General features: G+C 46.4%; 2 protein-coding genes across 3 annotated transcripts in view; both read right to left on the minus strand.

Moving 5' to 3' along the window:
* Positions 1-684, minus strand: part of XRCC5 (X-ray repair cross complementing 5) — a 64523-nt gene extending 63839 nt beyond the window's left edge. Inside the window, exon 1 of the mRNA XM_077273240.1 lies at positions 605-684. The gene's annotated coding sequence lies outside the window, so the exon portion shown is untranslated. The remainder of the gene's footprint in view (positions 1-604) is intronic.
* A 7980-nt stretch (positions 685-8664) lies between these two features.
* On the minus strand, positions 8665-26322 carry TMEM169 (transmembrane protein 169). Of its 2 annotated transcripts, XM_077273243.1 has the most exons (4): positions 26173-26322; positions 17318-17553; positions 13560-13947; positions 8665-13125 (listed from the first exon to the last, which is right to left on the minus strand). In XM_077273243.1, the coding sequence occupies exons 3-4, from the start codon at positions 13870-13872 to the stop codon at positions 12503-12505; spliced, it is 936 nt and encodes a 311-aa protein (XP_077129358.1). In that variant the 5' UTR covers positions 13873-13947; positions 17318-17553; positions 26173-26322; the 3' UTR covers positions 8665-12502. The 2 variants fall into 2 exon arrangements, with proteins under 2 accessions (XP_077129358.1, XP_077129357.1); XM_077273242.1 differs by lacking the exon at positions 17318-17553 and having other exon boundaries at positions 26173-26321.
* Between the last annotated feature and the right edge of the window lie 271 nt (positions 26323-26593).

Here is a 26593-nt window from a genome sequence, read left to right on the forward strand (position 1 = left end):
TAACCAGGGTAAACATCGGGTTACTAAGCGCGGCCCTGCGCTTGGTAACCCGATGTTTACCCTGGTTACCAGTGTAAAACATCGCTGGGTATCGTTGCTTTTGCTTTCAAACACAACGATACACAGCGATCCGACGACCAAATAAAGTTCTGGACTTTATTCAGCGACCAGCGACATCACAGCAGGATCCTGATCGCTGCTGCGTGTCAAACACAACGATATCGCTAGCCAGGCCGCTGCAACGTCACGGATCGCTAGCGATGTCGTTTCGTGTGAAGGTGCCTTAACACGAGGCCACCCACTCCGTAATACCACTGAAGATAAGGAGAATAGAGGAGTATATTTGGGTATCAAAATTTATTAAATATGCAATGTATAAGTACAAACTTTAATAACATATATTCACAACCAAAAATAAAGACAACATGTAAGGTGCACATAGGATGAGGACAGGATATCCCACTGGTGAACGGGGCCCTAAAGGTGAATCAGTCTGTGCTAAGGCACAGCTGGATGGTAACGTAGCCATAAGGTGCCATGTGGCTAAACAGGTACAATACAGTGACACCGATAGTCAATAATGGACGCCACAGGGCTCGCTTACCGCGAAGTTGGAAGGGCTGAACCAGGACACCAGGCTGGGACCACTAGGAAGACCCCCGATGCGCGTTTCGCTGACGCGATGTGCTGCTTTCTCAAGGGGATGAAATTAAGGGGCCGAGAAGGACCTTAAAAAGGGGCCGGAAGCTGGACACGTGACGTCTCACATGTCCAGGAGCGGCCAATAGTGGGCGGCAATGCCGGCGCATGCGCGGATCAGATAGCAGGTCCTGAGACCAGAAGCGGCGTCCAGCGTCACCACGCGTGCGCGGGGAGAAAGGGCCCCGGTCATACGTGGGAGGCACGAGTGACGCCGCCTTGGGGCAGGAACCGGCAAATCGGATCGACACACGCGCACTGCCACCAGATTGAAAAAAAGGAATAGTACTAACAGGTAAACAAAAATACATGTAAGAGGGAGGGAGAAGTCGACAAAGCACAATAAATTAACACAGCAAACTGTAGAAGGTACAACCAAAAGATGATATCACGTATAGAACTGTGTTAGAAAGTCTCAATCGGAATCTTGGCATACGACATCTCTCTCTCTCAAGAAGACTGTAGTGTCAGGTCAGCAACAAGCAGGTACTGGGTTGCAAGCAGGAAAAGCTTTCAGGCTTATGTCATGAAAAAGGGTTTCTTCATCATATAATTAAATCTCGGCACACCAAATAAGAATAAAAGGGAACTATGAAAAAAATAGAAGACAGAACAAAATAAATGACACATTAAAAAGAAATGTAATTAAAAAAAGTATAAAAACAGGTCCCAGCACGGGGGAAACCTGTACACTGGAATAGGGATCAGGACATAATCAGATGTTAATAAGGGAAGGGGGGAGAAACAAGAAAGATCTACATAACAGTAAAGAATCAACAAATGATCCAGTATAAAACAATGCTACGCACACTCAAAGCATTATAAAAATGAAGCAAAACTGAGCGATTCGTTCAAGCCATTAGGCACAACCGTGTTGAGCCTCACAATCCAGCCCGCTTCCCGCTTCAAGGAGGTAGTCTGAACGATATTGGCACAAGCCAGGCAGTGGCCGCATTGGATACATTCCAGACCCAGGCTATGTCTCTCAAAGCCCGCTTTGAGGCACGCGGTTACAGCCGCAGGTGCATCAGGCGTGGTTATGATAGAGCCAGGAGGACTCCACGTCGGGATCTTCTCTATAGTACGAGTCTTAGAGCCAAGGCCGGGTCAGGGGATCCTAAAATTAGATTCATAACGACATACAATCATGAATGGGTCCATATGAGGGAAATCCTGACCCGACACTGGCCCATCTTGGGCACTCAACTAGCGCTGGGCTCTATACTTCGCGATTTCCCGTCCATGACAGCAAGGAGGTCCCCCAATCTCAACAACATGCTCGTTCGGAGCCATTACGTGCCCCCTGTCAGTAATCCCTTTGGGTCCAGGGGCCCGTCGCTTGGTTGCTTCCAATGCGGCCACTGCCTGGCTTGTGCCAATATCGTTCGGACTATCTCCTTCACATCCTCTGATGATAGCAGGACCTACTCCATCAGATACCACATATCATGCAGTACGAAAAATGTGGTATATTACGCCACGTGTAGTTGCCCCTTAATTTATGTGGGCCTTACCTCGAGGGAGCTCCGTATACGCACCAGAGAACATGTGTTGACATCGAGGCTGCCAGGACAGTGGTGGAAGCCTCTCTCCTGAAGACGATTCCGCGCCACTTCAAAAAACATCATGACTGTGATGCGGGGTTGCTTCGGGTTAGGGGCATCGACTGCGTACATTTGGGTGCACGCGGGGGCGACTATAAGAAGGTGTTGGCACAACGTGAAGCGGGCTGGATTGTGAGGCTCAACACGGTTGTGCCTAATGGCTTGAACGAATCGCTCAGTTTTGCTTCATTTTTATAATGCTTTGAGTGTGCGTAGCATTGTTTTATACTGGATCATTTGTTGATTCTTTACTGTTATGTAGATCTTTCTTGTTTCTCCCCCCTTCCCTTATTAACATCTGATTATGTCCTGATCCCTATTCCAGTGTACAGGTTTCCCCCGTGCTGGGACCTGTTTTTATACTTTTTTTAATTACATTTCTTTTTAATGTGTCATTTATTTTGTTCTGTCTTCTATTTTTTTCATAGTTCCCTTTTATTCTTATTTGGTGTGCTGAGATTTATTTATATGATGAAGAAACCCTTTTTCATGACATAAGCCTGAAAGCTTTTCCTGCTTGCAACCCAGTACCTGCTTGTGGCTGACCTGACACTACAGTCTTCTTGAGAGAGAGAGATGTCGTATGCCAAGATTCCGATTGAGACTTTCTAACACAGTTCTATACGTGATATCATCTTTTGGTTGTACCTTCTACAGTTTGCTGTGTTAATTTATTGTGCTTTGTCGACTTCTCCCTCCCTCTTACATGTATTTTTGTTTACCTGTTAGTACTATTCCTTTTTTTCAATCTGGTGGCAGTGCGCGTGTGTCGATCCGATTTGCCGGTTCCTGCCCCAAGGCGGCGTCACTCGTGCCTCCCACGTATGACCGGGGCCCTTTCTCCCCGCGCACGCGTGGTGACGCTGGACGCCGCTTCTGGTCTCAGGACCTGCTATCTGATCCGCGCATGCGCCGGCATTGCCGCCCACTATTGGCCGCTCCTGGACATGTGAGACGTCACGTGTCCAGCTTCCGGCCCCTTTTTAAGGTCCTTCTCGGCCCCTTAATTTCATCCCCTTGAGAAAGCAGCACATCGCGTCAGCGAAACGCGCGTCGGGGGTCTTCCTCGTAGTCCCAGCCTGGTGTCCTGGTTCAGCCCTTCCAACTTCGCGGTAAGCGAGCCCTGTGGCGTCCATTATTGACTATCGGTTTCACTGTATTGTACCTGTTTAGCCACATGGCACCTTATGGCTACGTTACCATCCAGCTGTGCCTTAGCACAGACTGATTCACCTTTAGGGCCCCGTTCACCAGTGGGATATCCTGTCCTCATCCTATGTGCACCTTACATGTTGTCTTTATTTTTGGTTGTGAATATATGTTATTAAAGTTTGTACTTATACATTGCATATTTAATAAATTTTGATACCCAAATATACTCCTCTATTCTCCTTATCGTCAATATCTTCATAGGTGTATAGAGGCCCATTTCCACCAACCATCACTCCAGTGTTCTTATGGTACTTTGTGTTTGCTAACTGTGTTAGAAGGCTAATGGATGGTTAGAATACCCTTGAAAACCCTTGTGCAAGTATGTTAGCACAGCGGAAAACAGTTTGGCTGATTAGAGAATCTATAAACCTGACCTTCCTTTGAGCTAGTTGAGAATCTGGAGCATTACATTTGTTGGTTCCATTAAACTCTCGAAATGGCCAGAAAAAAATAACTTTCATGTGAAACACGACAGTCTATTCTTGTTCTTAGAAATGAAGGCTATAACATGTGAGATATTGCCAAGAAACTGAAGATTTCCTACAACGGTGTGTACTACTCCCTTCAGAGGAGAGCACAAACAGGCTCTAACCAGAGTAGAAAGAGAAGTGGGAGGCCCCGCTGCACAACTGAGCAACAAGACAAGTACATTAGAGTCTGTAGTTTGACGCCTCACAGGTCCGCAACTGGCAGCTTCATTAAATAGTACACACAAAACACCAGTGCCAACGTCTACAGTGGAGAGGCGACTCCGGGATGCTGGCCTTCAGGGCAGAGTGGCAAAGAAAAAGACATATCTGAGACTGGCTAATAAAAGGAAAAGATTAATATGGGCAAAAGAACACAGACATTGGACAGAGGAAGATTGGAAAAAAGTGTTATGGACAGACGAATCCAAGTGTGAGGTGTTTGGATCACACAGAAGAACATTTGTGAGACGCAGAACAACTGAAAATATGCTGGAAGAGTGTCTGACGCCATCTGTCAAGCATGGTGGAGGTAATGTGATGGTCTGGGGTTGTTTTGGTGCTGGAAAAGTGGGAGATTTGTACAAGGTAAAAGGGATATTGAATAAGGAAGGCTATCACTCCATTTTGTAACGCCATGCCATACCCTGTGGACTGCGCTTGATTGGAGGCAATTTCATCCTACAACAGGACAATGACCCAAAGCCACCTCCAAATTATACAGGAACTATTTAGGGAAGAAGCAGCAGCTGGTATCTACCTGTAATGGAGTGGCCAGCACAGTCACCAGATCTCAGCCCCATTGAGCTGTTGTTGGAGCAGCTTGACCGTATGGTGCAAAAAAAAGCCAAACCAACTTGTGGAGGGGCTTCTGGAAGCATCGGGGGGAATTTCTCCAGATGACCTCAGCAAATTAACTGCTGGAATGCCAGAGGTCTGCAATGCTGGAAGGGAGCAAAGATTGAAGGAGAAAATTATTATTTCAAATAAAAATCTTTTTTTCGAACCTTGTCAATGTCTGGACTAGATTTTACATTCATTTGGTGACTCATGTGATTAATAAAAGTACAAGTTTTCATGGAAAACACAAAATTGTCTGGGTGACCCTAAACTTTGGAACGGTAGTGTATGTTCTGCAGGATTGGTATCTGCCACTATATGTCACCATATGGCAGTAAGTTCAGTGTTTTTTTTATTAGTAACAGTGTGGTCATCTGCTCATATTCTCCTACATCCATTATTAGGGGCTCCACCATAGTTGTAATCAGGGTTACCTGGTTTCACTCCCCTGAACCAATCTCCAAGCTACACCTCTGAAAAACATAAAACAATAGAAAAGGTGACGGGCCACATTACACTTGGAAACATTCTCAATAAAGCCCACCAGGGGGCAGCAGAGAATACCAAGAAACCAGCCAAAGTCTGATTGCAGCTTTGGATGTGAGCGGAGGATAATGAAATTTAACATCAGTATGAAAAGAGCAGAAACTTCTGCAAATGTATTTATCAATTAATATCAGATATAAGAGGAGTCGTACAGAGAGGGAATATTCTGCAGCGGAGATATAAGGGTCTTGTAGTAGAGGCCATTGTCTGAACTGCACTGTGAGATAGTAATAAGATCCTCAGTCCGGCCAATGGCCGCAGGGGGCTTCATCCTGGTTCTCCTGTATTTCCCTCTCTACACGCAAAGGCACAGAACAATGGCGCCTTCATAGGAGCCAGACAGCGCTGCATGTGTGTGAGCTGAGCCCAGTCTGGCAGTAGTGATCTGTGGTGTCCATGTCTGAGCTGCTGAATGCAATCTGCTGTTGTCTCTGTTATCAGCCATTTCAGGCTGGAGTCCCGGAAGGAGCCTGGAATTTATAAGCAGCAGCATATACCGAGCACAGGGTCCTTATTGTAATATTCTAGAAGATAAAATAGGAGACGTCCTTATGATAAGAAAGGGGGAGAGTCAATGGAATCTGCTCCCCTGGCGCAGTCCTCCAGGTCCCGCACAGCTCTGATGAGAGTAGTAGTGCGGTGGGAGTCCTCGTGTAGACTTCTCCACCCATTAAGGCCGACAAAGGCTCATTAAAACAATTGCGAAGCAAAAAATTAGAAATAAACAAAACATTGTGGTGTCGGTGTGATGATGAAGACAAGGATGAGAAGGGGAAGAACAACCAACGTTTATGACAAGACAGCGACGCGTTTCACAACTGATCTGTTTCTTACAAAGAAGGATATAAAAACTTATGAAGGAAGCCGAGGTCCACGGAAATAACGCGTCCCACCTACAGAAGAGAATCAGAAGTGGACACAAGAGAGCAACATAAGATTAGCAAATAATCCGAATACAAACGGAAAACGAAGAAATGAAAAGTCAACTCTTATAGACGTCTTTGTATGAAGCCTGAGGAAGAGATCAGGTCGCTTGTGAAACGCGTCGCTGGCTTTTAATACATGTTCTTCCCCTTCTCATCCTCGCCTCCATCATGACAGCGACACCACAATGGTTTGGCTTTCTCAGTTTCATTCTGCCTCACAATTATTGCAATATTCAGAATAATGCCCCCTATGATTATGGCTTTAGACCCCATGATCCAGCAGCAGCAGAGTCCAGAATGTTATAGCTAAGACCATGTGGCTGCTTATGGGCCCCAAGATAAAGGGCCCGGTCCTAGTGCAGGAGATTGAGAGAAGCTGCAACATTAGGGATCTGGCTCAAGGGTCTGTATGGGAAAGGACCCCCCTAGGGGAGAGGACCCCCTGCAATAGGTCTGCAGAGCATTGCTCCCACAGACTGACAGTTCTGCAGAGCATTGCTCCCGGTAATAACTGATGCTCTGTACATTTGCACGGTGATTTCTGCAGACGGCCAGATATGTTTGATGAGTTCTCCAGATCCTGCACCTCCCGATCTAGTGATTACCGTAATCTAAATCGCTGTGACACTGGATGGCGCCGCTCTGACCTACTTCCATGGAAAGAGATTTAACCCCTGGATATAAGCAGAGCTGTCAGGAGGGAACCTGGCTCTTAGCATTACAGAGAGAATTCCAGGGAGACTGTACTGCTAACCTGTCGTGTATCCAATCCCTCCCGGTGTATCTAATCCCATCTTGGATCATTTGGCTGCAGGCCCCATTTGCTCTGTAGCCATTAGCTCCGATCACATCCCATACTTTTCACCTTTGTAAATCTGACCGTACACATCCAACCCTCTGGATTCTTTAGAAAACGCTTCTGATGTTTATCAGGGGGACGCGACTCTCCCCTAATGGCAGGTGTGGGGGAATAGAGGATTGGGCATGTGGGATTTCAACATGTCCGGTCCATTATTGTCAAGTGCGAGAAGCTGCGGCCAGAGACGTCCTACAACCACCTATCACAGAGAGCACGTCTATGGGGAAGGGGACTAGTTGTCAGAGGATTGGCAGCTTTAGGCTGGGCTATATGGCGACGTGTGCAGTGAGACACTAAAATCGCACTGACACTGCAACATTGGATGTGACGATCCCTTTGGAGTCATGTTGCGATTGGCGGTGCATTGGTTTTCAAATGTGTCGGATTTTTTGTTGCTGGTTTCATATGACGCTTCTGCCGTAGACGTCCATACAAGTCCAACATGAAATGCGACGTGTCTGATACTTGGCGGCTTCACTTACAGCAGAATCGCTGCTCTAAAATAATCGCACAACAGCAAGTCTCAGACAAGTCGCACAAATATGTTTGGTCCAATTGTAACATTGTTGCAATTTAACATTTCAGATGACAAATATATAGATAGGAAGTAACAATTTAATAACACCGGCATGGATTTGGACCATCATTTGTCATCCGCAGTCATTAATGTCTTTTGTAAACCCTCATCTGGGCAGGAATCCTTGGACCCCGCACCCGACCTCACCAACAACACGTCTTATTCAGGAGCCGGTTTATTTGTGGCCATGTCTGGAAAAGACCTGTATATAAAGCTCAGATGTCTCCACAAATACTCAGGAGAGCAGCCGGAGGGCGACACCGGGGCGGCAGTCACAGCACTAAAAGGCTGGAACACCCCACAGGGGCAATCATTTTATTCCCATGTATGATGAGCTAAAAACCGAGCACACAACAGAACATTTACCCGCAGTCGTCTCTGTGAACGGATTTCAAAATATGAACTATGAAACTCCCAAAATATCTGCATGACCTCTAAATATAAGTCCCCGAGGGAGACAGGATCTCATGGGCGCATTGTAATCACTAACGGGCAGTGTCCGGGTACCGGCCGGTCCACAATGGTGCGAAGTCTGGTACCACCGAGTCCGGCGGACTCTACACCCTGCCTGTGCACCGACTGCTTACTGTTATTGACACTACACCCTGCCGGTGCACCGACTGCTTACTGTTATTGACTCCACACCCTGCCGGTGCACCGACTGCTTACTGTTATTGACTCCACACCCTGCCGGTGCACCGACTGCTTACTGTTATTGACTCCACACCCTGCCGGTGCACCGACTGCTTACTGTTATTGACTCTACACCCTGCCGGTGCACCGACTGCTTACTGTTATTGACACTACACCCTGCCGGTGCACCGACTGCTTACTGTTATTGACTCCACACCCTGCCGGTGCACCGACTGATTACTGTTATTGACTCATCCAAGACCTTCGCTGCACCATAAAAAAGAAATTCACCAACAAGATGTCATTTATTACAAGTTTTATCTTTATTTTTTTTACCCTGAAGTCTTACATTGTCCTCACAGCACAGCAGCAGGTTCTAACACGATTCCGCGTCACCGGCTTTCATGGCTTGTGACTGCGCTGCATTCAGCTGTTACAAAAGTGCAAAGAAGAAAAAAGCAAACCTGTCTCTTCCATGTTCAATCAGCGGAAATGTGGGTCAGTGCAGCAGAGGTGCAAATACGTGTATGAAGACGCCGGCTTCTTCTGAACGATCGTCTGGGAGAATTTATAAGACAGCGACAAACTCGTGTTAAGTCACAAGGAACATGAATAAAGACAGCGACCAAGAGAAATCCAGTGTATGAGAAAAAAAAACATAGAAAATATAGATACATAACCATCACATTGGTAACTATGGATTTGATAATTTTTCAAATAAATAGTCCAGTCATTTTGTAATAACATTATTTCTCTTATAATGATCCTGACCATCCCAGATTATACTCCAGAGCTGCATTCACTATTCTGCCGGTGCAGTCACTGTGTACATACATTATTGATCCTGAGTTACCTCCTGTATTATACCCCAGAGCTGCGCTCACTGTTCTGCTGGTGCAGTCACTGTGTACATACATTGCATTACTGATCCCGAGTTACATCCTGTATTATACCACAGAGCTGCACTCACTATTCTGCTGGTGCAGTCACTGTGTACATACATTACTGATCCTGAGTTACCTCCTGTATTATACTCCAGAGCTGCACTCACTATTCTGCTGGTGCAGTCACTGTGTACATACATTACTGATCCGGAGTTACCTCCAGTATTATACCCCAGAGCTGCACTCACTATTCTGCTGGTGCTATTATACTCCAGAGCTGCGCTCACTATTCTGCTGGTGCAGTCACTGTGTACATACATTACATTACTGATCCTGAGTTACCACCTGTATTATACTCCAGAGCTGCACTCACTATTCTGCTGGTGCTATTATACTCCAGAGCTGCGCTCACTATTCTGCTGGTGCAGTCACTGTGTACATACATTACATTACTGATCCTGAGTTACATTTTTGATCTTTCGTGAAATTCATGAACCCCTCGTATGCCATGTTAAAGATTATGGTGCAAAAACAAAAAAACGGCAACAAAGATCACAAGTCAAGAAAGAAAAGTAATTGACAATAAAAACAAATGATGATTTGGGCCCCAAGTATTCTAGGACGCTGCAGAAGATGTCACCCGACAGTTTAGGTAGGTAATAAGCCATCGGATCTACGGGTAAAGAAAGTGACGAGGGAGAGCAGAAGCGATGGGCGACCACCCAGTGGGGGCTGCAACAGGCTCAGGGTCCCAGCCAAAATACAAGTAAGAAACGGCTCCACAAAACCATCCACAACTTACAAGAAGCGACGACTCAAGGATTTAGGTTCATTGAGAAGATTCTTATTTTATTTCAGGTGCAATGCAGACTAGTAAAATTAGAGTCACACTAAATTCTGTGCGGTGTCAGAACATTAGAGGGGTCGTCCGCTACTTTAAAACACATGTTAAAATGAGCCAAAGTAGATGGGAACAAGGGAAAAAAACCTGATACTCGCCTACAAGACTGACTCCGCTCCTCCGTACGCCGCTCCTCTGTACGCCGCTCCTCTGCACGCCGCTCCCCTGCACGCCGCTCCCCTGCACGCCGCTCCCCTGCTGATCTGTGCTTTTTCCAGTAGGGGGCGTCATGTGGCCTCTGGAACCAATCAGCACCCCAGATCCCTCTTCTAGCTCGGATGGAATGTTCACAGCTTGTGCCGGTCAGTGGCTACTGATTGGCTGCAGGGGTCATATGATGCACCGCTGCAGCCATGGGACCGGCGGGGGTCCTAGAGTGCAGCGTACGGAGGAGTGGCCCCAGTCTGGTAGATGAGGATTGAGTTTATTTTTCCCCACCGCCTTGGTCCTATTTAGAATGTGTTTTAAAGTAGTGGACGACATTAATCACTAATAGACAGAAACAAAAAAAAAAAAAAAAAAATTGTTCCGCTTGTTAAAAAAACAAAAATAAACACTTTGTTGCATCAGATAAATATAAAAACTCTGAAAAGGGCAATTAAACATAGAGGGATTGTAGTTTGCGGTGTTAAAGCTTTGCCCCGGGGCTGCTCATTCCACATTGGGAGGCGAGCGGTGCCAACAACATCCCATAGACAGGAGACTCCGGGGGCCACGTGCGTCCCGGGAAGACACCGTCGGCGGTCCATCGTTAGCGCTACTCACCTTCTGATGCAGAATTAACAGACATCGGCGCATAATGCTGCATAGTCGGAGCGGCTAGAAAAGGGATTTCCCACCAAGATTTATCACCCACGTACGAAAAGGGGGAACGTCTGATCGGAAGTTCTCACAGCTGGGACTCCCACCAATAAGGCTGCCGTCACACTAGCAGTATTTGGTCAGGATTTTACATCAGTATTTGTAGCCAAAACCAGGAGAGGGTGATAAATACAGAAGTGGTGATGAGTTTCTATTAGACTTTCCCTCTAATTGTTCCTCTCCTGGTTTTGGCTACAAATACTGATGTCAAATACTGACCAAATACCGATAGTGTGACGGCAGCCTAATCCTCACCAGGGTCTAGTGCATGCGTGACCACCTCTCCATCCGGTCCTCAGAAGGCATGGACACTCCATAATGCTACAGATGTGAGGACATATGTGCACTCCGCTACATTTACACGCGGGACTTTCACTTTCAAGGTCATAATTGGGGGTCACATCTCTAGAAATCGTACATTCTCCATCTATCATGTAGAGTGCCAGTAGATACTGGTGGAACATCCCTTTTCATATACTAATCTGAAGACATAAATGTTTCATTACGCAGAGCCCGCTGCGTAGTCAATGCAGTGATGGATATGAGGTCCCGCTGCGCAGTCAGTGCAGTGATGGATGAGGATCCGCTGCGCAGTCAGTGCAGTGATGGATGAGGATCCGCTGCGCAGTCAGTGCAGTGATGGATGTGAGGTCCCGCTGTGCAGTCATGGATGTGAGGTCCCGCTGTGCAGTCTGTGCAGTGATGGATGTGAGGTCCCGCTGTGCAGTCTGTGCAGTGATGGATGTGAGGTCCCGCTGTGCAGTCTGTGCAGTGATGGATGTGAGGTCCCGCTGTGCAGTCTGTGCAGTGATGGATGTGAGGTCCCGCTGTGCAGTCGGTGCAATGGTGGATGTGAGGTCCCGCTGTGCAGTCTGTGCAGTGATGGATGTGAGGTCCTGCTGTGCAGTGATGGATGTGAGGTTCCGCTGCGTAGTCAGTGCAGTGATGGATGTGAGGTCCCGCTGCGCAGTCAGTGCAGTGATGGATGTGAGGTCCCGCTGCGCAGTCAGTGCAATGATTGACGGAGTGATTGCTGCTTTCATGCAGTGATTCATTGTGTACAATACAAAAAAAGAAAATAATTACATGTCAATTTGTTTAAAGGGAACCGGTCACCTTAGATGGGGCACAACTGTACAGCCTTCTCATTCAGCAGACGACAGAAATCATGTGACATTCCCTGCAGAAACAGGAAGTGCTCAGGGTCAAGTGGGTGGGGCTTACCACCTTTACATGCATAACTGGCACATTGAGGGATCATTGGGGAGGTGCAAATTTGCTCACTAGACTTACTTTTGTAGGACATCCAACAAATGCCCCGATACTAAGGCAAGGGGTCCGGGTGATGGGTCCCCTTTAAGTATGAACTTGTCTTAGGTCGCAATCCCAGCATGCAATAGGCAGTGGCACAGGTTCACTAATCACCAGCATTAACCATATGGCACAGGACTCTCCACACATCAGCATTCCCTAATTAAATAATGGGTAAGAGGTCACACGGCCGAGGTCTCCACCCCCAGTGTAGAGCCCTTCACAGACAAACTCCCCGATATATTGTCCGAGTCCAGCAATTCCACAATACTGTACGGAGAGCAGTCCTCGAGACCCAGCTTGCTACAGAGCCACCCGCAGAAGCCCTTCTCCATGTCCTTCACCGCGAGCCACCATTCCGCAAACAACCACGAGATCTGAGTCACGGCCGTGTACGTGGCCAGAGACAAAGACACCGCCACGATGAGGATGGGGTAAAAGATGATTAGGAACGGGCAGCAGGTGATCTTGTGCCAGAAAGTCCTCTCTTCATTGTAGACCAAGAAAATGTTGTACCAAGTAATGGTCCCGTAATAAAAGGAAAGAACGAAGGAAAGAACAAACACGACCGGCACGCAGAGAACACTCCACAGGAGAACATGCGGCCCCCGATCCGGCCCCACAGAACAAGTCTTCTTCCCTTCCACCGGCTCGTCCTGTAAAGGCTCCTTAGATCGCGTGAGTTCTTGAAGTTCCTTTTCAGTTAACGTGACGTGAATATCCACCATCTGCCCCTTCTTCTTTCCACGCGTGATTGTTCCAGTTAAAGTGACATAGCGACTGTCTGGAGGCATATTCCACCCGCCTGTCAGATAACAACCGCATTAAAGTCCCATTATTACGGTACATTCTCATTATATTCTTGTACATAGGGGCAGTATTATAGAAGTTATATTCTTGTACATAGGGAGCAGTATTATAGTAGTTATATTCTTATACATAGGGGCAGTATTATAGTAGTTATATTCTTGTACATCGGAGCAGTATTATAGTAGTTATATTCGTGTACCTAAGAGCAGTATTATAGTAGTTATATTCCTGTACATAGGGGCAGTATTATAGCAGTTATATTCTTGTACATAGGGGCAGTATTATAGTAATTGTATTCTTGGGCATAGGGTATACTAGCTATAGTCTGGTTTACAGTGGGTGATGTGATTATTACACGTCAGATACAATTGTTATTCTTATTTGGACTAGAATACATGTCACTTCTTCTTCTTGGTGGATATTACTTACCATCACTCAGCGGAGTCCCCAGAAATCTTGATCCTTCCTCTGTGCTTCTCTCTCCAGTTTCCTGATTTGCTGCCGTCTCGTCCTCCAGGACCTTTTCGTTATCGGAGCGATACACAATTATCGATTCTGGACGAGGCTCCTTCTTTTTCTTCTTCTTCCTCTCTATACTTGCTTCTCCTGTCACGCCCTCAAAGGACACGGCAGCCGCGGCTCTCCGCAGAGTGTCCCGTAACGGACTGTTTGGGACGCTCTTATTTGGTTTTGGGGCAGTCTCCTCTATCCCAACATCATTGGGAATGACCTCGCCCTGCATGGTTGGAAGCTTCTGTAAACCCTGGTTATGTTAGTCATCCATTATATGTGCTGCGGACCACCCACAGTGACCAACCTTAAAAAAAAAAAAAAATCATATCAGTTAAAGCAAGTAAAGACATAACCACAGCATGCAGAAATGCTGCACGTGAGCAGTACAACCCCAGAAAAGAAAAAAAAAAAAAGTGCACTACGATCAATGCATGTAGCGACAGTTTCTACACAGTAGCAATCATGTTACATGCTGGAATTTATCACATATTTTTAACTTTTTCCCTTATTATTTAAATATAATGTAACCTCGTATGCACTTCAAACTACTTGAACGTCCACTACTTGGGAGAACTCCTCATTCCCCTCGCTTGGCCCTGATAACAGAATAAGGCCGGCGTCACACTCGGCGTAAGACAATACGGTCCGTATTTTACGGCCGTAATACGGCCGAAATACGGTGAAATGTTCCCAAAATAGTGATCCGTAGTCAGGGTGTGTCAGCGTATTTTGCGCATGGCATCCTCCGTATGTAATCCGTATGGCATCCGTACTGCGAGATTTTCTCGCAGGCTTGCAAAACCGACATCTAATGGATTTATGGGCTCAAATGTTCATTAAAACATATATACAGTATGTATATATATATATATATATATATATATACACATACACATACAGTATATATATATATATATATATATCTCTCTCTCATTGAGACACATTATATATATATATATATATATGTATTTATATTTCATTCAGCGCGATATCTGTGAACAGCCGGTAATCCAATTGCCGGCTTTTCATTTCTCCTGCACAAACCCGACATGATATGAGACATGGTTTACATACAGTAAACCATCTCATATCCCCCTTTTTTTTGCATATTCCACACTACTAATGTTAGTAGTGTGTATGTGCAAAATTTCAGCGCTGTAGCTGCTAAAATAAAGGGTTAAATCGCGGAAAAAATTGGCGTGGGCTCCCGCGCAATTTTCTCCGCCAGAGTGGTAAAGCCAGTGACCGAGGGCAGATATTAATAGCCAGGAGAGGGTCCATGGTTATTGCCCCCCCCGTGGCTACAAACATCTGCCCCCAGCCACCCCAGAAAAGGCACATCTGGAAGATGCGCCTATTCTGGCACTTGGCCACTCTCTTCCCACTCCCTGTAGCGGTGGGATATGGGGTAATGAAGGGTTAATGCCACCTTGCTATTGGAAGGTGACATTAAGCCAGATTAATAATGGAGAGGCGTCAATTATGTCACCTATCCATTATTAATCCAATTGTAGGAAAGGGTTAATAAAACACACACACACACACACACACACACATGATTAAAAAGGATTTTAATGAAATAAACACAGCGGTTGTTGTAATAATGTATTGTTCTCGCAATCCATTTGCAGGCCCTCACTTGGCAAAATAATTAACGCACAATATACATACCTTCTGATGTCAGATCACGTCCCACGAAGTAATCCATCTGAAGGGGTTAACTAATATTACAGGCAGAGCTGCGATAAACCACTCGCTCGTGCCTGTAATCCCCGGGTGCTGAAAGGAAAGCAGGATCTGTACTTACATTGAGTCGCGGTGATGCGCCCCTGCTGGATGTTCTCATGAACTGCAGCCTGGGAACTTTTTCCCACGCTCCAGGTCATATGAGGACATCCACCAGGGGGCGCATCACCGCGACTGAAGGAAATGTAGGTCAATGACCTACATTTCATTCATTCGCCGGGGAATTACAAGCACGAGCACCGCTGCATTTAGCAGGGCTCCTGCCTGTAATATTAGTTAACCCCTTCAGATGGATTACCTCGTGGGACGAGACGGTTCACCAGAAGGTATGTATCTTGTGCGTTTATTATTTTTCCAAGCGAGGGTGTTCCTGATGGATTGAGAGAACAATAAATTATTACAACAACCGCTGTGTTTATTTCATTAAAATCCTTTTTAATCATGTGTGTGTGTGTTTTTTAACCCTTTCCTACAATTGGATTAATAATGGATAGGTGACATCATTGACGCCTCTCCATTATTAATCTGGCTTAATGTCACCTTACAATAGCAAGGTGGCATTAACCCTTCATTACCCCATATCCCACCGCTACAGGGAGTGGGAAGAGAGTGGCCAAGTGCCAGAATAGGCGCATCTTCCAGATGTGCCTTTTCTGGGGTGGCTGGGGGCAGATGTTTTTAGCCACGGGGGGGGGGCAATAACCATGGACCCTCTCCTGGCTATTAATATCTGCCCTCAGTCACTGGCTTTACCACTCTGGCGGAGAAAATTGCGCGGGAGCCCACGCCAATTTTTTCCGCCATTTAACCCTTTATTTTAGCAGCTACAGCGCTGATATTTTGCACATACACACTACTAACATTAGTAGTGTGGAATATGCAAAAAAAAATGGAGATATGAGATGGTTTACTGTATGTAATCATGTCTCATATCCTGTCGGGTTTGTGAAGGAGAAGGAAAAAGCCGGCAATTGAATTACCGACTTTTCACTAACACCGCTGCGTATTTCTCGCAAGTCACACTGCAGGTCCGTGTGGAATCCGTATTTTTCTCGCCCCCATAGACTTTCATTGGCGTATTATTTGCGCAATACGCTGACAAATGCAGCATGCTGCGATTTTGTACGGCCGTAGAAAGCCGTGTAATACTGAACCGTAATATACGGCTAATAGGAGCAGCCCCATTGAGAATAATTGTGCCGTATGTAATGCGAGTTTTACGGACGTAGTTTCTGCGCTCTTACGTCCGTAAAACTCGCCAGTGTGACGCCGGCCTAAAGCCTATACTCCCCTCCCGTGCCGGCGCCGTTCCCGCAGAGTCAGCGCTCGTTCTCCAGGGGCTACATGACGCCAGCGCCTCATCAGCAATGGCGTCGCTGTCTCCACCATCGGAGAACTCAAACATGAAGATGAAGCCAGGGATCGGCTGCAGCTTGGTAGTGGACAAGCCCTTTTAATCAAATTCTGATCTTTGGATTTTCCATCTGCTCCAGTCACCTCCAGAGCTGCATTCACAGATTTGCAGGTTTCCAGTCATCAGGGTTGAGAGCGTCGTTAGAGGGCAGCCGGCAGTATTTTAGATGCAGCTCTGGATGTGACTGGAGTATAAGACATGAATTAACAAAGGAATAGTAATGACAACAGTAGCTTTGTATAAAAGGCGGAGGTTGAAGTTGCAGGTTTGTAAGTACATGGGTGTAACACCGGGGGGCTGGAGATGTGCTCCTTTATGGTGCGTGCCGACCAAGGATGGACATATCATTGGTGCAACCTTTGCAGCCGCACAGGGGCCCCAAGGGGTAAAAGGGCCACTAAGACCTCCAAGCAGGCAGAATTGTGCATTATGGGGAGCGATTGCACCGCACAGTGCACGTGTGGACCCTATAGAGTTCAATGGGCAGTGTACGATCGCTCCATAGAACACTGACCTTACATGAAGCCATGACACGGCTTGAGCTTCAGATCTCAGCCCGACGCTGTGATCTTCTTATATGTGACATGTTACCATGTATCAGCGATATCTCCTGGACACAGATGTCGAACGTTCATATCCAGACCCCAATCTCTGATGAAATTGATGAGGTGGGAGCATGACTGGACTAACTTGCCATGATAACCTGGCCTGAGACCACCCTGACTGCACACAAGTGGGCTCCTCGATTTCCTGCCAGCAAAACGCAGAATTAATCGGTTGACAGATTGGATGTTTTCTCTGCTGTAGATCTAGCAGAGCTCTAAATGCTGAGCGGTGTAGAACGCCGCCTATTGGCAGCTTTCCGCCTATGCACAGTGACACAGAAATCTGTCAGAGGTGGGGGTGGGGTTATACATAACTCATGAATATGGAGGACTACATGGCAGCAGGTCTACTAGTCCTCTAGTGATAATCTCCTGCTGATATAACAGGGATTCTGTCAAAACTACAACAAGCAGCCCAGTGACACCGCTGGAATCAGGGTTTCTGTCTCTACAGCATGCTGCAGTCAAATTAAGTGGCAAAAACCCTAAACAGAAAAAAAAAATGGAAAAGATATGGCAGAGGCGCAGGGAAACCTCTGAAAACGAATAAGGCGCTGCCCTGGTTCAGTCTTGCAGCCGTCTCTGCGCTGGTTCAGTGTGGTAATGTGGGGGGACGGAGCCTCGTGTGGTAATGTGTGGGGACGGAGCCTCGTGTGGTAGTGTGGGGGGACGGAGCCTCGTGTGGTAATGTGGGGGGACGGAGCCTCGTGTGGTAATGTGGGGGGACGGAGCCTCGTGTGGTAATGTGGGGGGACGGAGCCTCGTGTGGTAATGTGGGGGGACGGAGCCTCGTGTGGTAATGTGGGGGGACGGAGCCTCGTGTGGTAATGTGGGGGGACGGAGCCTCGTGTGGTAATGTGTGATGTTGTGAACTCTGTTCTCAGACTCCCTCCGGTGGTTGTGAGTGGTACTGTGTGAGTTTGTCTTTGGGCTCCCTCTGGTGGCTCTTTTGTCATTCTGCGGGTCTGTGGCTGGGATCAGCTGCCTCGTTACCTGCTAGTCAGGTTTCCTATTTAACTCACCTGGACGTTCATTTTTTGCCTGCTGTCGTTGTATTCAGTGCTGTTCTGGTTTCTCCTGACTTCATCCGTTTTCAGTCTCTCCAAGAGAAGCTAAGTGTTGCTCGTTCAATTTTGCTCATCTGTGTTCTATATGTTTTTCAGTATACGATGAGTTCTGTCCAGTTTGCTAATATGTGATCTTTTGCTTACTGGTAGCTCTGGGGTGCAGTTTCTCCCCTCACATCGTTAGTTGGTGTGGGGGTTCTTGCATCCTCAGCGTGGATATTTTTGGATAGGGTTTTTTACTGACCGCATAGACTCTTTGCTGTCCTCTGTCTATTTAGTGATTAGTGGGCCTCTTTTGCTGAACCTGTTTTCATTTCTGCGTTTGTGCCTTCTCCTTAACTCACCGTTATTATTTGTGGGGGGCTGTTCTATACTTTGGGGTTATTTCTCTGAGGCAAGTGAGGCTTTTATTTCTCTCTAGGGGTAGCCAGTTTCTCAGGCTGTGAAGAGACGTCTAGGAATTTTAGGAACGTTCCACGGCTGCCTATAGTGTGTGCGGTTAGGATCAGGGTTGCGGTCAGTCCAGTTACCACATCCCCAGAGCTCGTCCTATGTTCTACTACTTAGCTGGTCAGATTTGTGATCCTCAGCCACTAAGGATCATAACAGTGTGAGGACGCAGCCTCGTGTGGTAATGTGTGGGGACGGAGCCTCGTGTGGTAATGTGTGGGGACGGAGCCTCGTGTGGTAATGTGTGGGGACGGAGCCTCGTGTGGTAATGTGTGGGGACGGAGCCTCGTGTGGTAATGTGTGGGGACGGAGCCTCGTGTGGTAATGTGTGGGGACGGAGCCTCGTGTGGTAATGTGTGGGGACGGAGCCTCGTGTGGTAATGTGTGGGGACGGAGCCTCGTGTGGTAATGTGTGGGGACGGAGCCTCGTGTGGTAATGTGGGGGGACGGAGCCTCGTGTGGTAATGTGGGGGGACGGAGCCTCGTGTGGTAATGTGGGGGGACGGAGCCTCGTGTGGTAATGTGGGGGGACGGATTATGTTTGGTGGGGGGCGGGATTATGTGTGGTAATGTGGTGGGGGGCGGGATTATGAGTGGTGGGGGCGGGATTGTGTGTGGTGATGTGGTGGGGGGCGAGATTATGTGTAATGATGTGGTGGGGGAGCGGGATTATGTGATGATGTGGTGGGGGTGGGATTATGTGTGATGATGTGGTGGGGGGCGGGATTATGTGTAATGATGTGGTGGGGGGCGGGATTATGTGTAATGATGTGGTGGGGGGCAGGATTATGGGGATTATGTGTAATGATGTGGTGGGGGCGGGATTATGGGGATTGTGTGGTGATGTGGTGGTGGGGGGGCGGGATTATGTGTGGTGATGTGGTGGTGGGGGGGTGGGATTATGTGTGGTGATGTGGTGGTGGGGGCAGGATTATGTGTGATGATGTGGTGGGGGGTGGGATTATGTGTGGTGATGTGGTGATGAGGCAGGATTATGTGTAATGATGTGGTGGGGGGGCGGGATTGTGTGTGGTGATATGGTGGGGGGGCGGGATTGTGTGTGGTGATGTGGTGGGGGGGCGGGATTATATGTGGTGAGCAGCAGGATTATGTGTGGTGGTGTGGTTGGGGGTGGGATTGTGTGTGGTGATGTGGTGGGGGGTGGGATTATGTGTGGTGGGGGTATATGGTCTCCCTTTAAGGCACACACACATATAATTGTTTTTTAGTTTAGTGGGAAAATGTTCCCTATAACTTGTGTTTTCATCATTGAATCCTCTGCTGTTTCTGGTTTTTTGGTCCCATCGGTGACTGACAGCTACCTTATACATAGAAGGCTGTCAGTCACTGATGCCTCCGCTCACTGGACTCAATCCTAGAAGAGGCAGAAGATTAAATGATGTTATCACAGGTTATACTGAATCTTTTCTTACAAAACTATATATCAATCTGCTCAGCTCCTCCCGATCTATGACATGGGCCTGCAGATTGGACGCCATTTTCATGCACATTAAAACCCTACATCATGAGCCTGTGGTTGTTCTGTCAATCGTTCTCCACTGACCAGAAGAGCGAGTGCAAATATCACCCCCTTATGGAAGGTTTTCCCAGAAAGACAGACATTAATGTGACAGGAGGACGAGGCCTGGTGTTCTCCCTGCATGACGATGATAGAGCTATGATAATCCTCGATATCAGACCCAATATGCGGCCATTGCTTTCAGTGCCGCCCATCAACCTTTCATGGGTTCCCACTCACATGATGTGGGCCAAAGTGTGCTCTTATGGTCTCGGTTGTGCTGGTATCCACTGATGCACCATTTTTGTATTTTGCACTATTCCATAAACAGCATCCTGCCAAACACACGAGCACCGCGGTGCCGTTCATAGGAGCCATGGAGATGGGCAAGGACGACGCTGCATGGATGGTGCGGTAGTGGCCACGCAGGACCCTGCTGCTTCATTCAGTCCTGACCAAAGAGAGATCAGCGAGGGTCTCAAAGATGGGACCCCATATCATCGGACCACTGCCGGACACAGACAGAAAAGGGCCGCTCTGCAAGACCAGTATATCCGCTCAATAGATCATCATCATGCACAATTCCCTCTGCTTTGGGGATGGCGGTGGCCCTCTGACTGCGGGCGCACCACTCTGATGTCCGCCCCTGGATCGGTCAATTTTCACTTAAGCAGTCTCTTAAAAAAAAAAAAATAATATCAAAGTAGTTAAAAATCACTCTGGAAGATCTCAGCCCTGGAGGTAGTGACTGTGTAGTGATCATGATGGTTGGGGAAGGGACGTGTGATTTTTTTTATCACACATATTAGAAGGAAGGCTTCAATTTTTGTAATTTTTTTTTTAAATAAATCTGCAATGGCTGATACCGGGGAACAATAAAATCTACTAACCAGTATATATAACATTGATGTTTCTGATCACCTTGTTAAATATGGCTCCACACCGAACTACGCAATTGTTCTTCTGCACAAAGACAAAACCTAACTATCCCTATAAAGATATTAACAAGAAGTGACAGCGCCCCTTTAAGGGAGGACAGCCCATGGTCTGCTATGTGAGGGCTGCTATCTATAGACAATGATGAATGTGGCTTCAGGAATTAGCATTAATTTCCACAACAGAAGAATGTGACCATCGCAGACAAGATGTGACCCCGGGCGGTGACTTCTCAGGGCAGCTGGGTGACTGTCACTGGGCAGCGGAGGAGGGGGCACTAGGGGATGCTAGGGGTCTGGTCATTGGGATGATAAGGAAGCAGATGGGACAGATCCACACTGGCTATAAGGCTATGTGCACACATTGCGGATTTGCCTGTGGAGTTTTCTGTGCGGATTCTGCATCTCTTGGCTTTTGTGCGTTTTTACTGCGGATTCTGTGCAGATTTCATGTGCTTTTACCCCTGCGTTTTGCTATAATGGAAGGGTGCAGAAACGCACAAAAGTGACATGCTCCTTTTTAAAATCCACTGCGAATTCCGCACAGAATTTTCCACACCATCAGCACAGCATTTTTATTTTTCCCATTGATTTACATTGTACTGTAATTCACTTGCGGTTCTGCAGCATTTCTGCACGGAAAAAAACCGCTGCGGATCCGCAGGAAATCCGCACCTTGTACACATAGTGCAATGAGGGTGAAGTCCTGTTAGGTCCCACAGAAGAGACATTTCAGAATTAGTAGAACTTCCTTCATGAGTGTAAGGCTACATGTACAAGCCTGTGAATCTTGGACAGAACATTTAGGCTATGTGCACACATTGCGGATTTTCTGCAGATCTGCAGCGTTTTTTTGCGGTAAGTAGCATGTCACTTCTTTTGTGTGGATCTGCAGCGTTTTTGTACCCATTCCATTATAGAAATACGCAGGGGTAAAACCGCAAGAAATCCGCACAAAATCCGCAGCAAATCCGCACAAAAAATGCGTCAAATCCGCACCTGCGTTTTCTGCCAAGAGATGCAGAATCCGCACAAAAAAGAATAGCCGTACCCATAATGTCTGCATTATTCACATGTCCATTTCTTTTCTTTTGCATAACACAAAAAATTGTTGATGTTAATCTTTCTCGTGTGTAAAAACATGAACATTTGTTCACCAATGTTCGGAATCAGAGGTTCATCAGCGTTTGGTCACTGTTTCAGTTTATGATAAGTGGTCATTCACTGATGGGAAAAAAATAAATAAAAAGGATCGAAGTTTTGCAGTTTAAGCCTCAATCAGACACACAACAAACGGTCACCTGCACGGCCCTACTGAATAACATTTTCCCAAGCACAGTCAGTATTTTCCACAGACAGCACGCAGACAGAAAGTACAGTGGTGTGAACATAGACTTACAATATTACTCGTGGACAGCACACAACGGACAGCGCATGGACGCCATTTAACATTGGAGAGAATAGGAGAAGCTATGTCATTTTTTATTCTAAAGAGAACTAGAAAATCTTTCATGGTAAGTGTTTGCTCACAGGAGCATGCACACCGGAGATTGCTGATGTTTTATAGGAGAGCACTCGGACCATGTTATACTATGGGGCAGTGACGATTCAGCTGCGCAAATTGCATCACACCCAACCATTCAAGTCACTGTGTGCGTGGAAAACCTCGGACTGCACTCCAATGTCCGCCGGCTCACACAATGGAGAAATCTTGTTCTCCATCGTCTCCTCAGCTGTGCTGCGATTCTCTCATCTATTTCCCCCAACGTTTCACCCCAGCCACGGCATCATCAGGGGATGGGACATAAGCTAGAAATGATCCCTTGATGACACTGCAGCTGCAGCGAAACATATTGGGGGGGGGGACTAGTGTGCTAAACTTTATGTCCTATTCTGCCAAGTAGGGGCTGGCACCCCAGGGTGCTACTGAATTTGCTCTAAAAGCTAACAGTGAGCAATAACAATATAAGGATATATAGGTAGATTAGGGACATATATATTGTATGTACCCTAACTCATTTTTAATGATTGAATCAATAAAAGTTAATTTTTAGGCTTTTTTTTATTGAGTGTTTATTTGGGGTTCTCCCCAATTTGTTAATGTGCAATTTATCCCTCCAAAGCCTGTGCATCCCCAAATTTGCAATTTAAGAGATCTGCAGCTGTAGCAAGACACTTGATGCCCAGAAAAGCAGGTTTCAGACTGGAAGTTGGAAACAAACGCCTAGCACTAGTAATGGCTCCATATGGGCCCCAAGCAACTGCTGCCTTTTTAGTTTGACAATTACTTGCATAAACAGGCGAGTGTGAGCTGCACAATGAGGCAAAGTAGAAAGATTTCACCGAGGAAAAATCAATGACTGATCCTTCCTTCCTATACAATGAGCTGTAACACAGGATATTCAGAGAACATAAAGAAAAATCTGCGGCGCCCGGACAAGGAGTCATCCCTTTATATGGTCAAATTCACACATGCTGATTTTTGGGGCCATGTTCACATGAGACAGATATGCTGTGGTCTTTGTATCAGGATATTCCTGGAGGAAAAGTCCTGCATATTATAATAGTGGCAGCAAGGTGGATACGGTTATATGAAGTCTCATTCACACACTGCGGGAAAAATCTGCACATTAATTAAACTGCAGTATATAAATTAATGCAGAGAAATTTCACTGCAGATTTTGCACTATGCAATGGGCCAAAACTGTAGCTTTTCCAGCAAAAAAAAAAAAAAAAATTTTGTTACACGGTTCGTTGTGGTTTTCCATGTCCAGTTTTCTACACAGTATCATTCCTGTGTGGGGACACCTTTAGGGTATATGCACACATTGCGTATTTGGCTGCGGATTTGATGCTGCAGATTCTCAGCAGTTTTCCATGCATGGTACAGTACCATGTAAACCTATGGAAAACAAAATCTGCAGTGCACATGCTGCGGAAAATTCCCCGCAGAAACGCTGCGTTGTATTTTCCGCAGCATGTCAATTCTTTGTGCAGATTCTGCAGCGTTTTACACCTGCTCCAAAATAGGAATGCGCAGGTGTAAAAAAGCAGGTGAAATCCACGGTAATTCCGCAGGTAGAACGCAGGGCGTTTTACCTGCAGATTTTTTAAAATCTGCATGGAAAAATCCGCACACGAATCCGCAACGTGTGCACATAGCCATAGTGCTGGCTATTGAGGTTGAGGCAAATGCAATATAATGGAATCTATTGGCCTTTGGGAAAAAAAAATAAATTTACTTATGATGTAGGTTTTCAAATGAGAAACATAACAAGTGCATCATGAATTTGCAAGGCAAATGATCAAAGCTAAGCAAATATGTTACACATATGGATTTAGCTCCAAATTATGGTCTTTCATGAGTTTAATGCGGCTGCATCCTATGGAGATCGATAAAAATTGCCAAAATAGAAGAATTCCCTGTAAATATAAAAGTCCTTGAGTTGCCCTCTTCTGTCACATTGAAAATTCTGCTAGGAAACCTCTGAGTCGGTTGGTTGGGGTCCATACCTGCATAACATCCCTGCATTGTCCCCCCTTTGCATCGTCACTCAGAGGCTAGCAATCCAGGATCCTATGTATAATGTAGCTGTATGACAACTTACTGGAGCTGTTCTGGTGGCCGTACGATGAGTTTTATGGTACACACTTTGTGGTTTTTACCATTTTTGCAGTACAATGAGCCTTCAGACACTTCCAGGATGCTCCTTCATAAAGTGATGTGTGGCAGGTCTGATGCAGACATTGGTGCCTCCTACTGGGGCTTGCAGAAATCCATGCACCTGCTACACCACATTCACATGTAGGGAAGAGATCTGGCTGAAATTACAGCCTCCAATCTGAGCCATGTGATCATCCTCAATCTAAGAAGTGCAGCATTCATTTTATGAATGATACTTGGGGATTACACTGTGTTCATGGTGATGAAACAATGGAAAGCCAGTCTACAGATGGGATAATTACATTTATAAGGCTCATTATCACTTTAATATTTGGCTGAGAATTAAAGGCAACGCACAAATTCTTTCATACAATTTTTGCAAAGTCTTCCTACTGACCAAATATCAAACAAGCTTTCCTATACAGTACAGAATAAAATATTGGAGCCATGATCTCTTAATAGGGGAAATTTGGTGTATGTGGCCTAAGGGTGGGGGGATGGGGAGCGCGACTGTAGGGCTATATATAATAATAGATAGGAAATTCCCTCACTGGGAGGCAGAACGAAGACCTCAGCGGAAAACAGACGACTCCCTATTCTATTTACTGCAATTCTGGGAGTAATGAGATAGATAAAGGGGTCACTGTAAAGGGCTACATGTAGCAAAGATCGCTATAATAAACACCGACTCATTGTAACAATATTCAGATTTAAATCCAGTGTGATACATTGTATCATCCACATTACCAGCCCCATCACATGATCTGTGGGGCACTGGCTGCACTGATACATTGTATCCACATTGTAGAAACAGTGGATCAGTGGAACAGAAATATTTACTGTGCTCCCTCCTCGCCTCCCCTCAGCGCACTATATTATAATAATAATCTATTTATATAGCGCCAACATATTCCGCAGCGCTTTATATAGGCGCCTATTAACCTCTTCCTCCCACACTCCAATAATTTAATTATAAATCCCTCAGCAATTAATGAGGCAGACATTTAATTAGCTGCTTACAAAAGCTTCCTATTCCTCATCCTCCTAATGGAAGCAATAGTCAGTGCAGTGATCTGCAGCAAAGCTGCTGTACAGGAGACTAGGAGGAACGAATACAAGTGCTGCTCACCTGGTACCAAGCGCAAGGGGGTCTTTTCTGCTATCCCCTGGGTGATGGAGGCGAGGGAGACCCCCATATGTGAGGTAGATCAGGATACAGCAGTGTCCATCCCAGGACTGCTGCTCCTGCACAAAGAGCAGAGGGTAGCCCCTCTACAGACATAGCCCCGCCTACCGGGCACATCCCTGGGAGGGGCCTGAGCGCTTACACATGACGTCATGCAGGCACTGACCCCAGCTACTGCTCATCACTGCTTATTACTGGTTAGCTGATGATGGGAAGCAAGAAAATGAGACCCCCCAGAAAGTGCCCCATCCAGAGCAGTGGGATCTGCAGATAATGCACTGTTATGTGGGATCTGTGGATGACACACTGTTATGGGGATCTGTGGAGGACGCACTGTTATGGGGATCTGTGGATGACACACTGT

This window comes from Ranitomeya variabilis, chromosome 7 (genome assembly GCF_051348905.1).
Source record: "Ranitomeya variabilis isolate aRanVar5 chromosome 7, aRanVar5.hap1, whole genome shotgun sequence".
Taxonomy (NCBI): Eukaryota; Metazoa; Chordata; class Amphibia; order Anura; family Dendrobatidae; genus Ranitomeya; species Ranitomeya variabilis.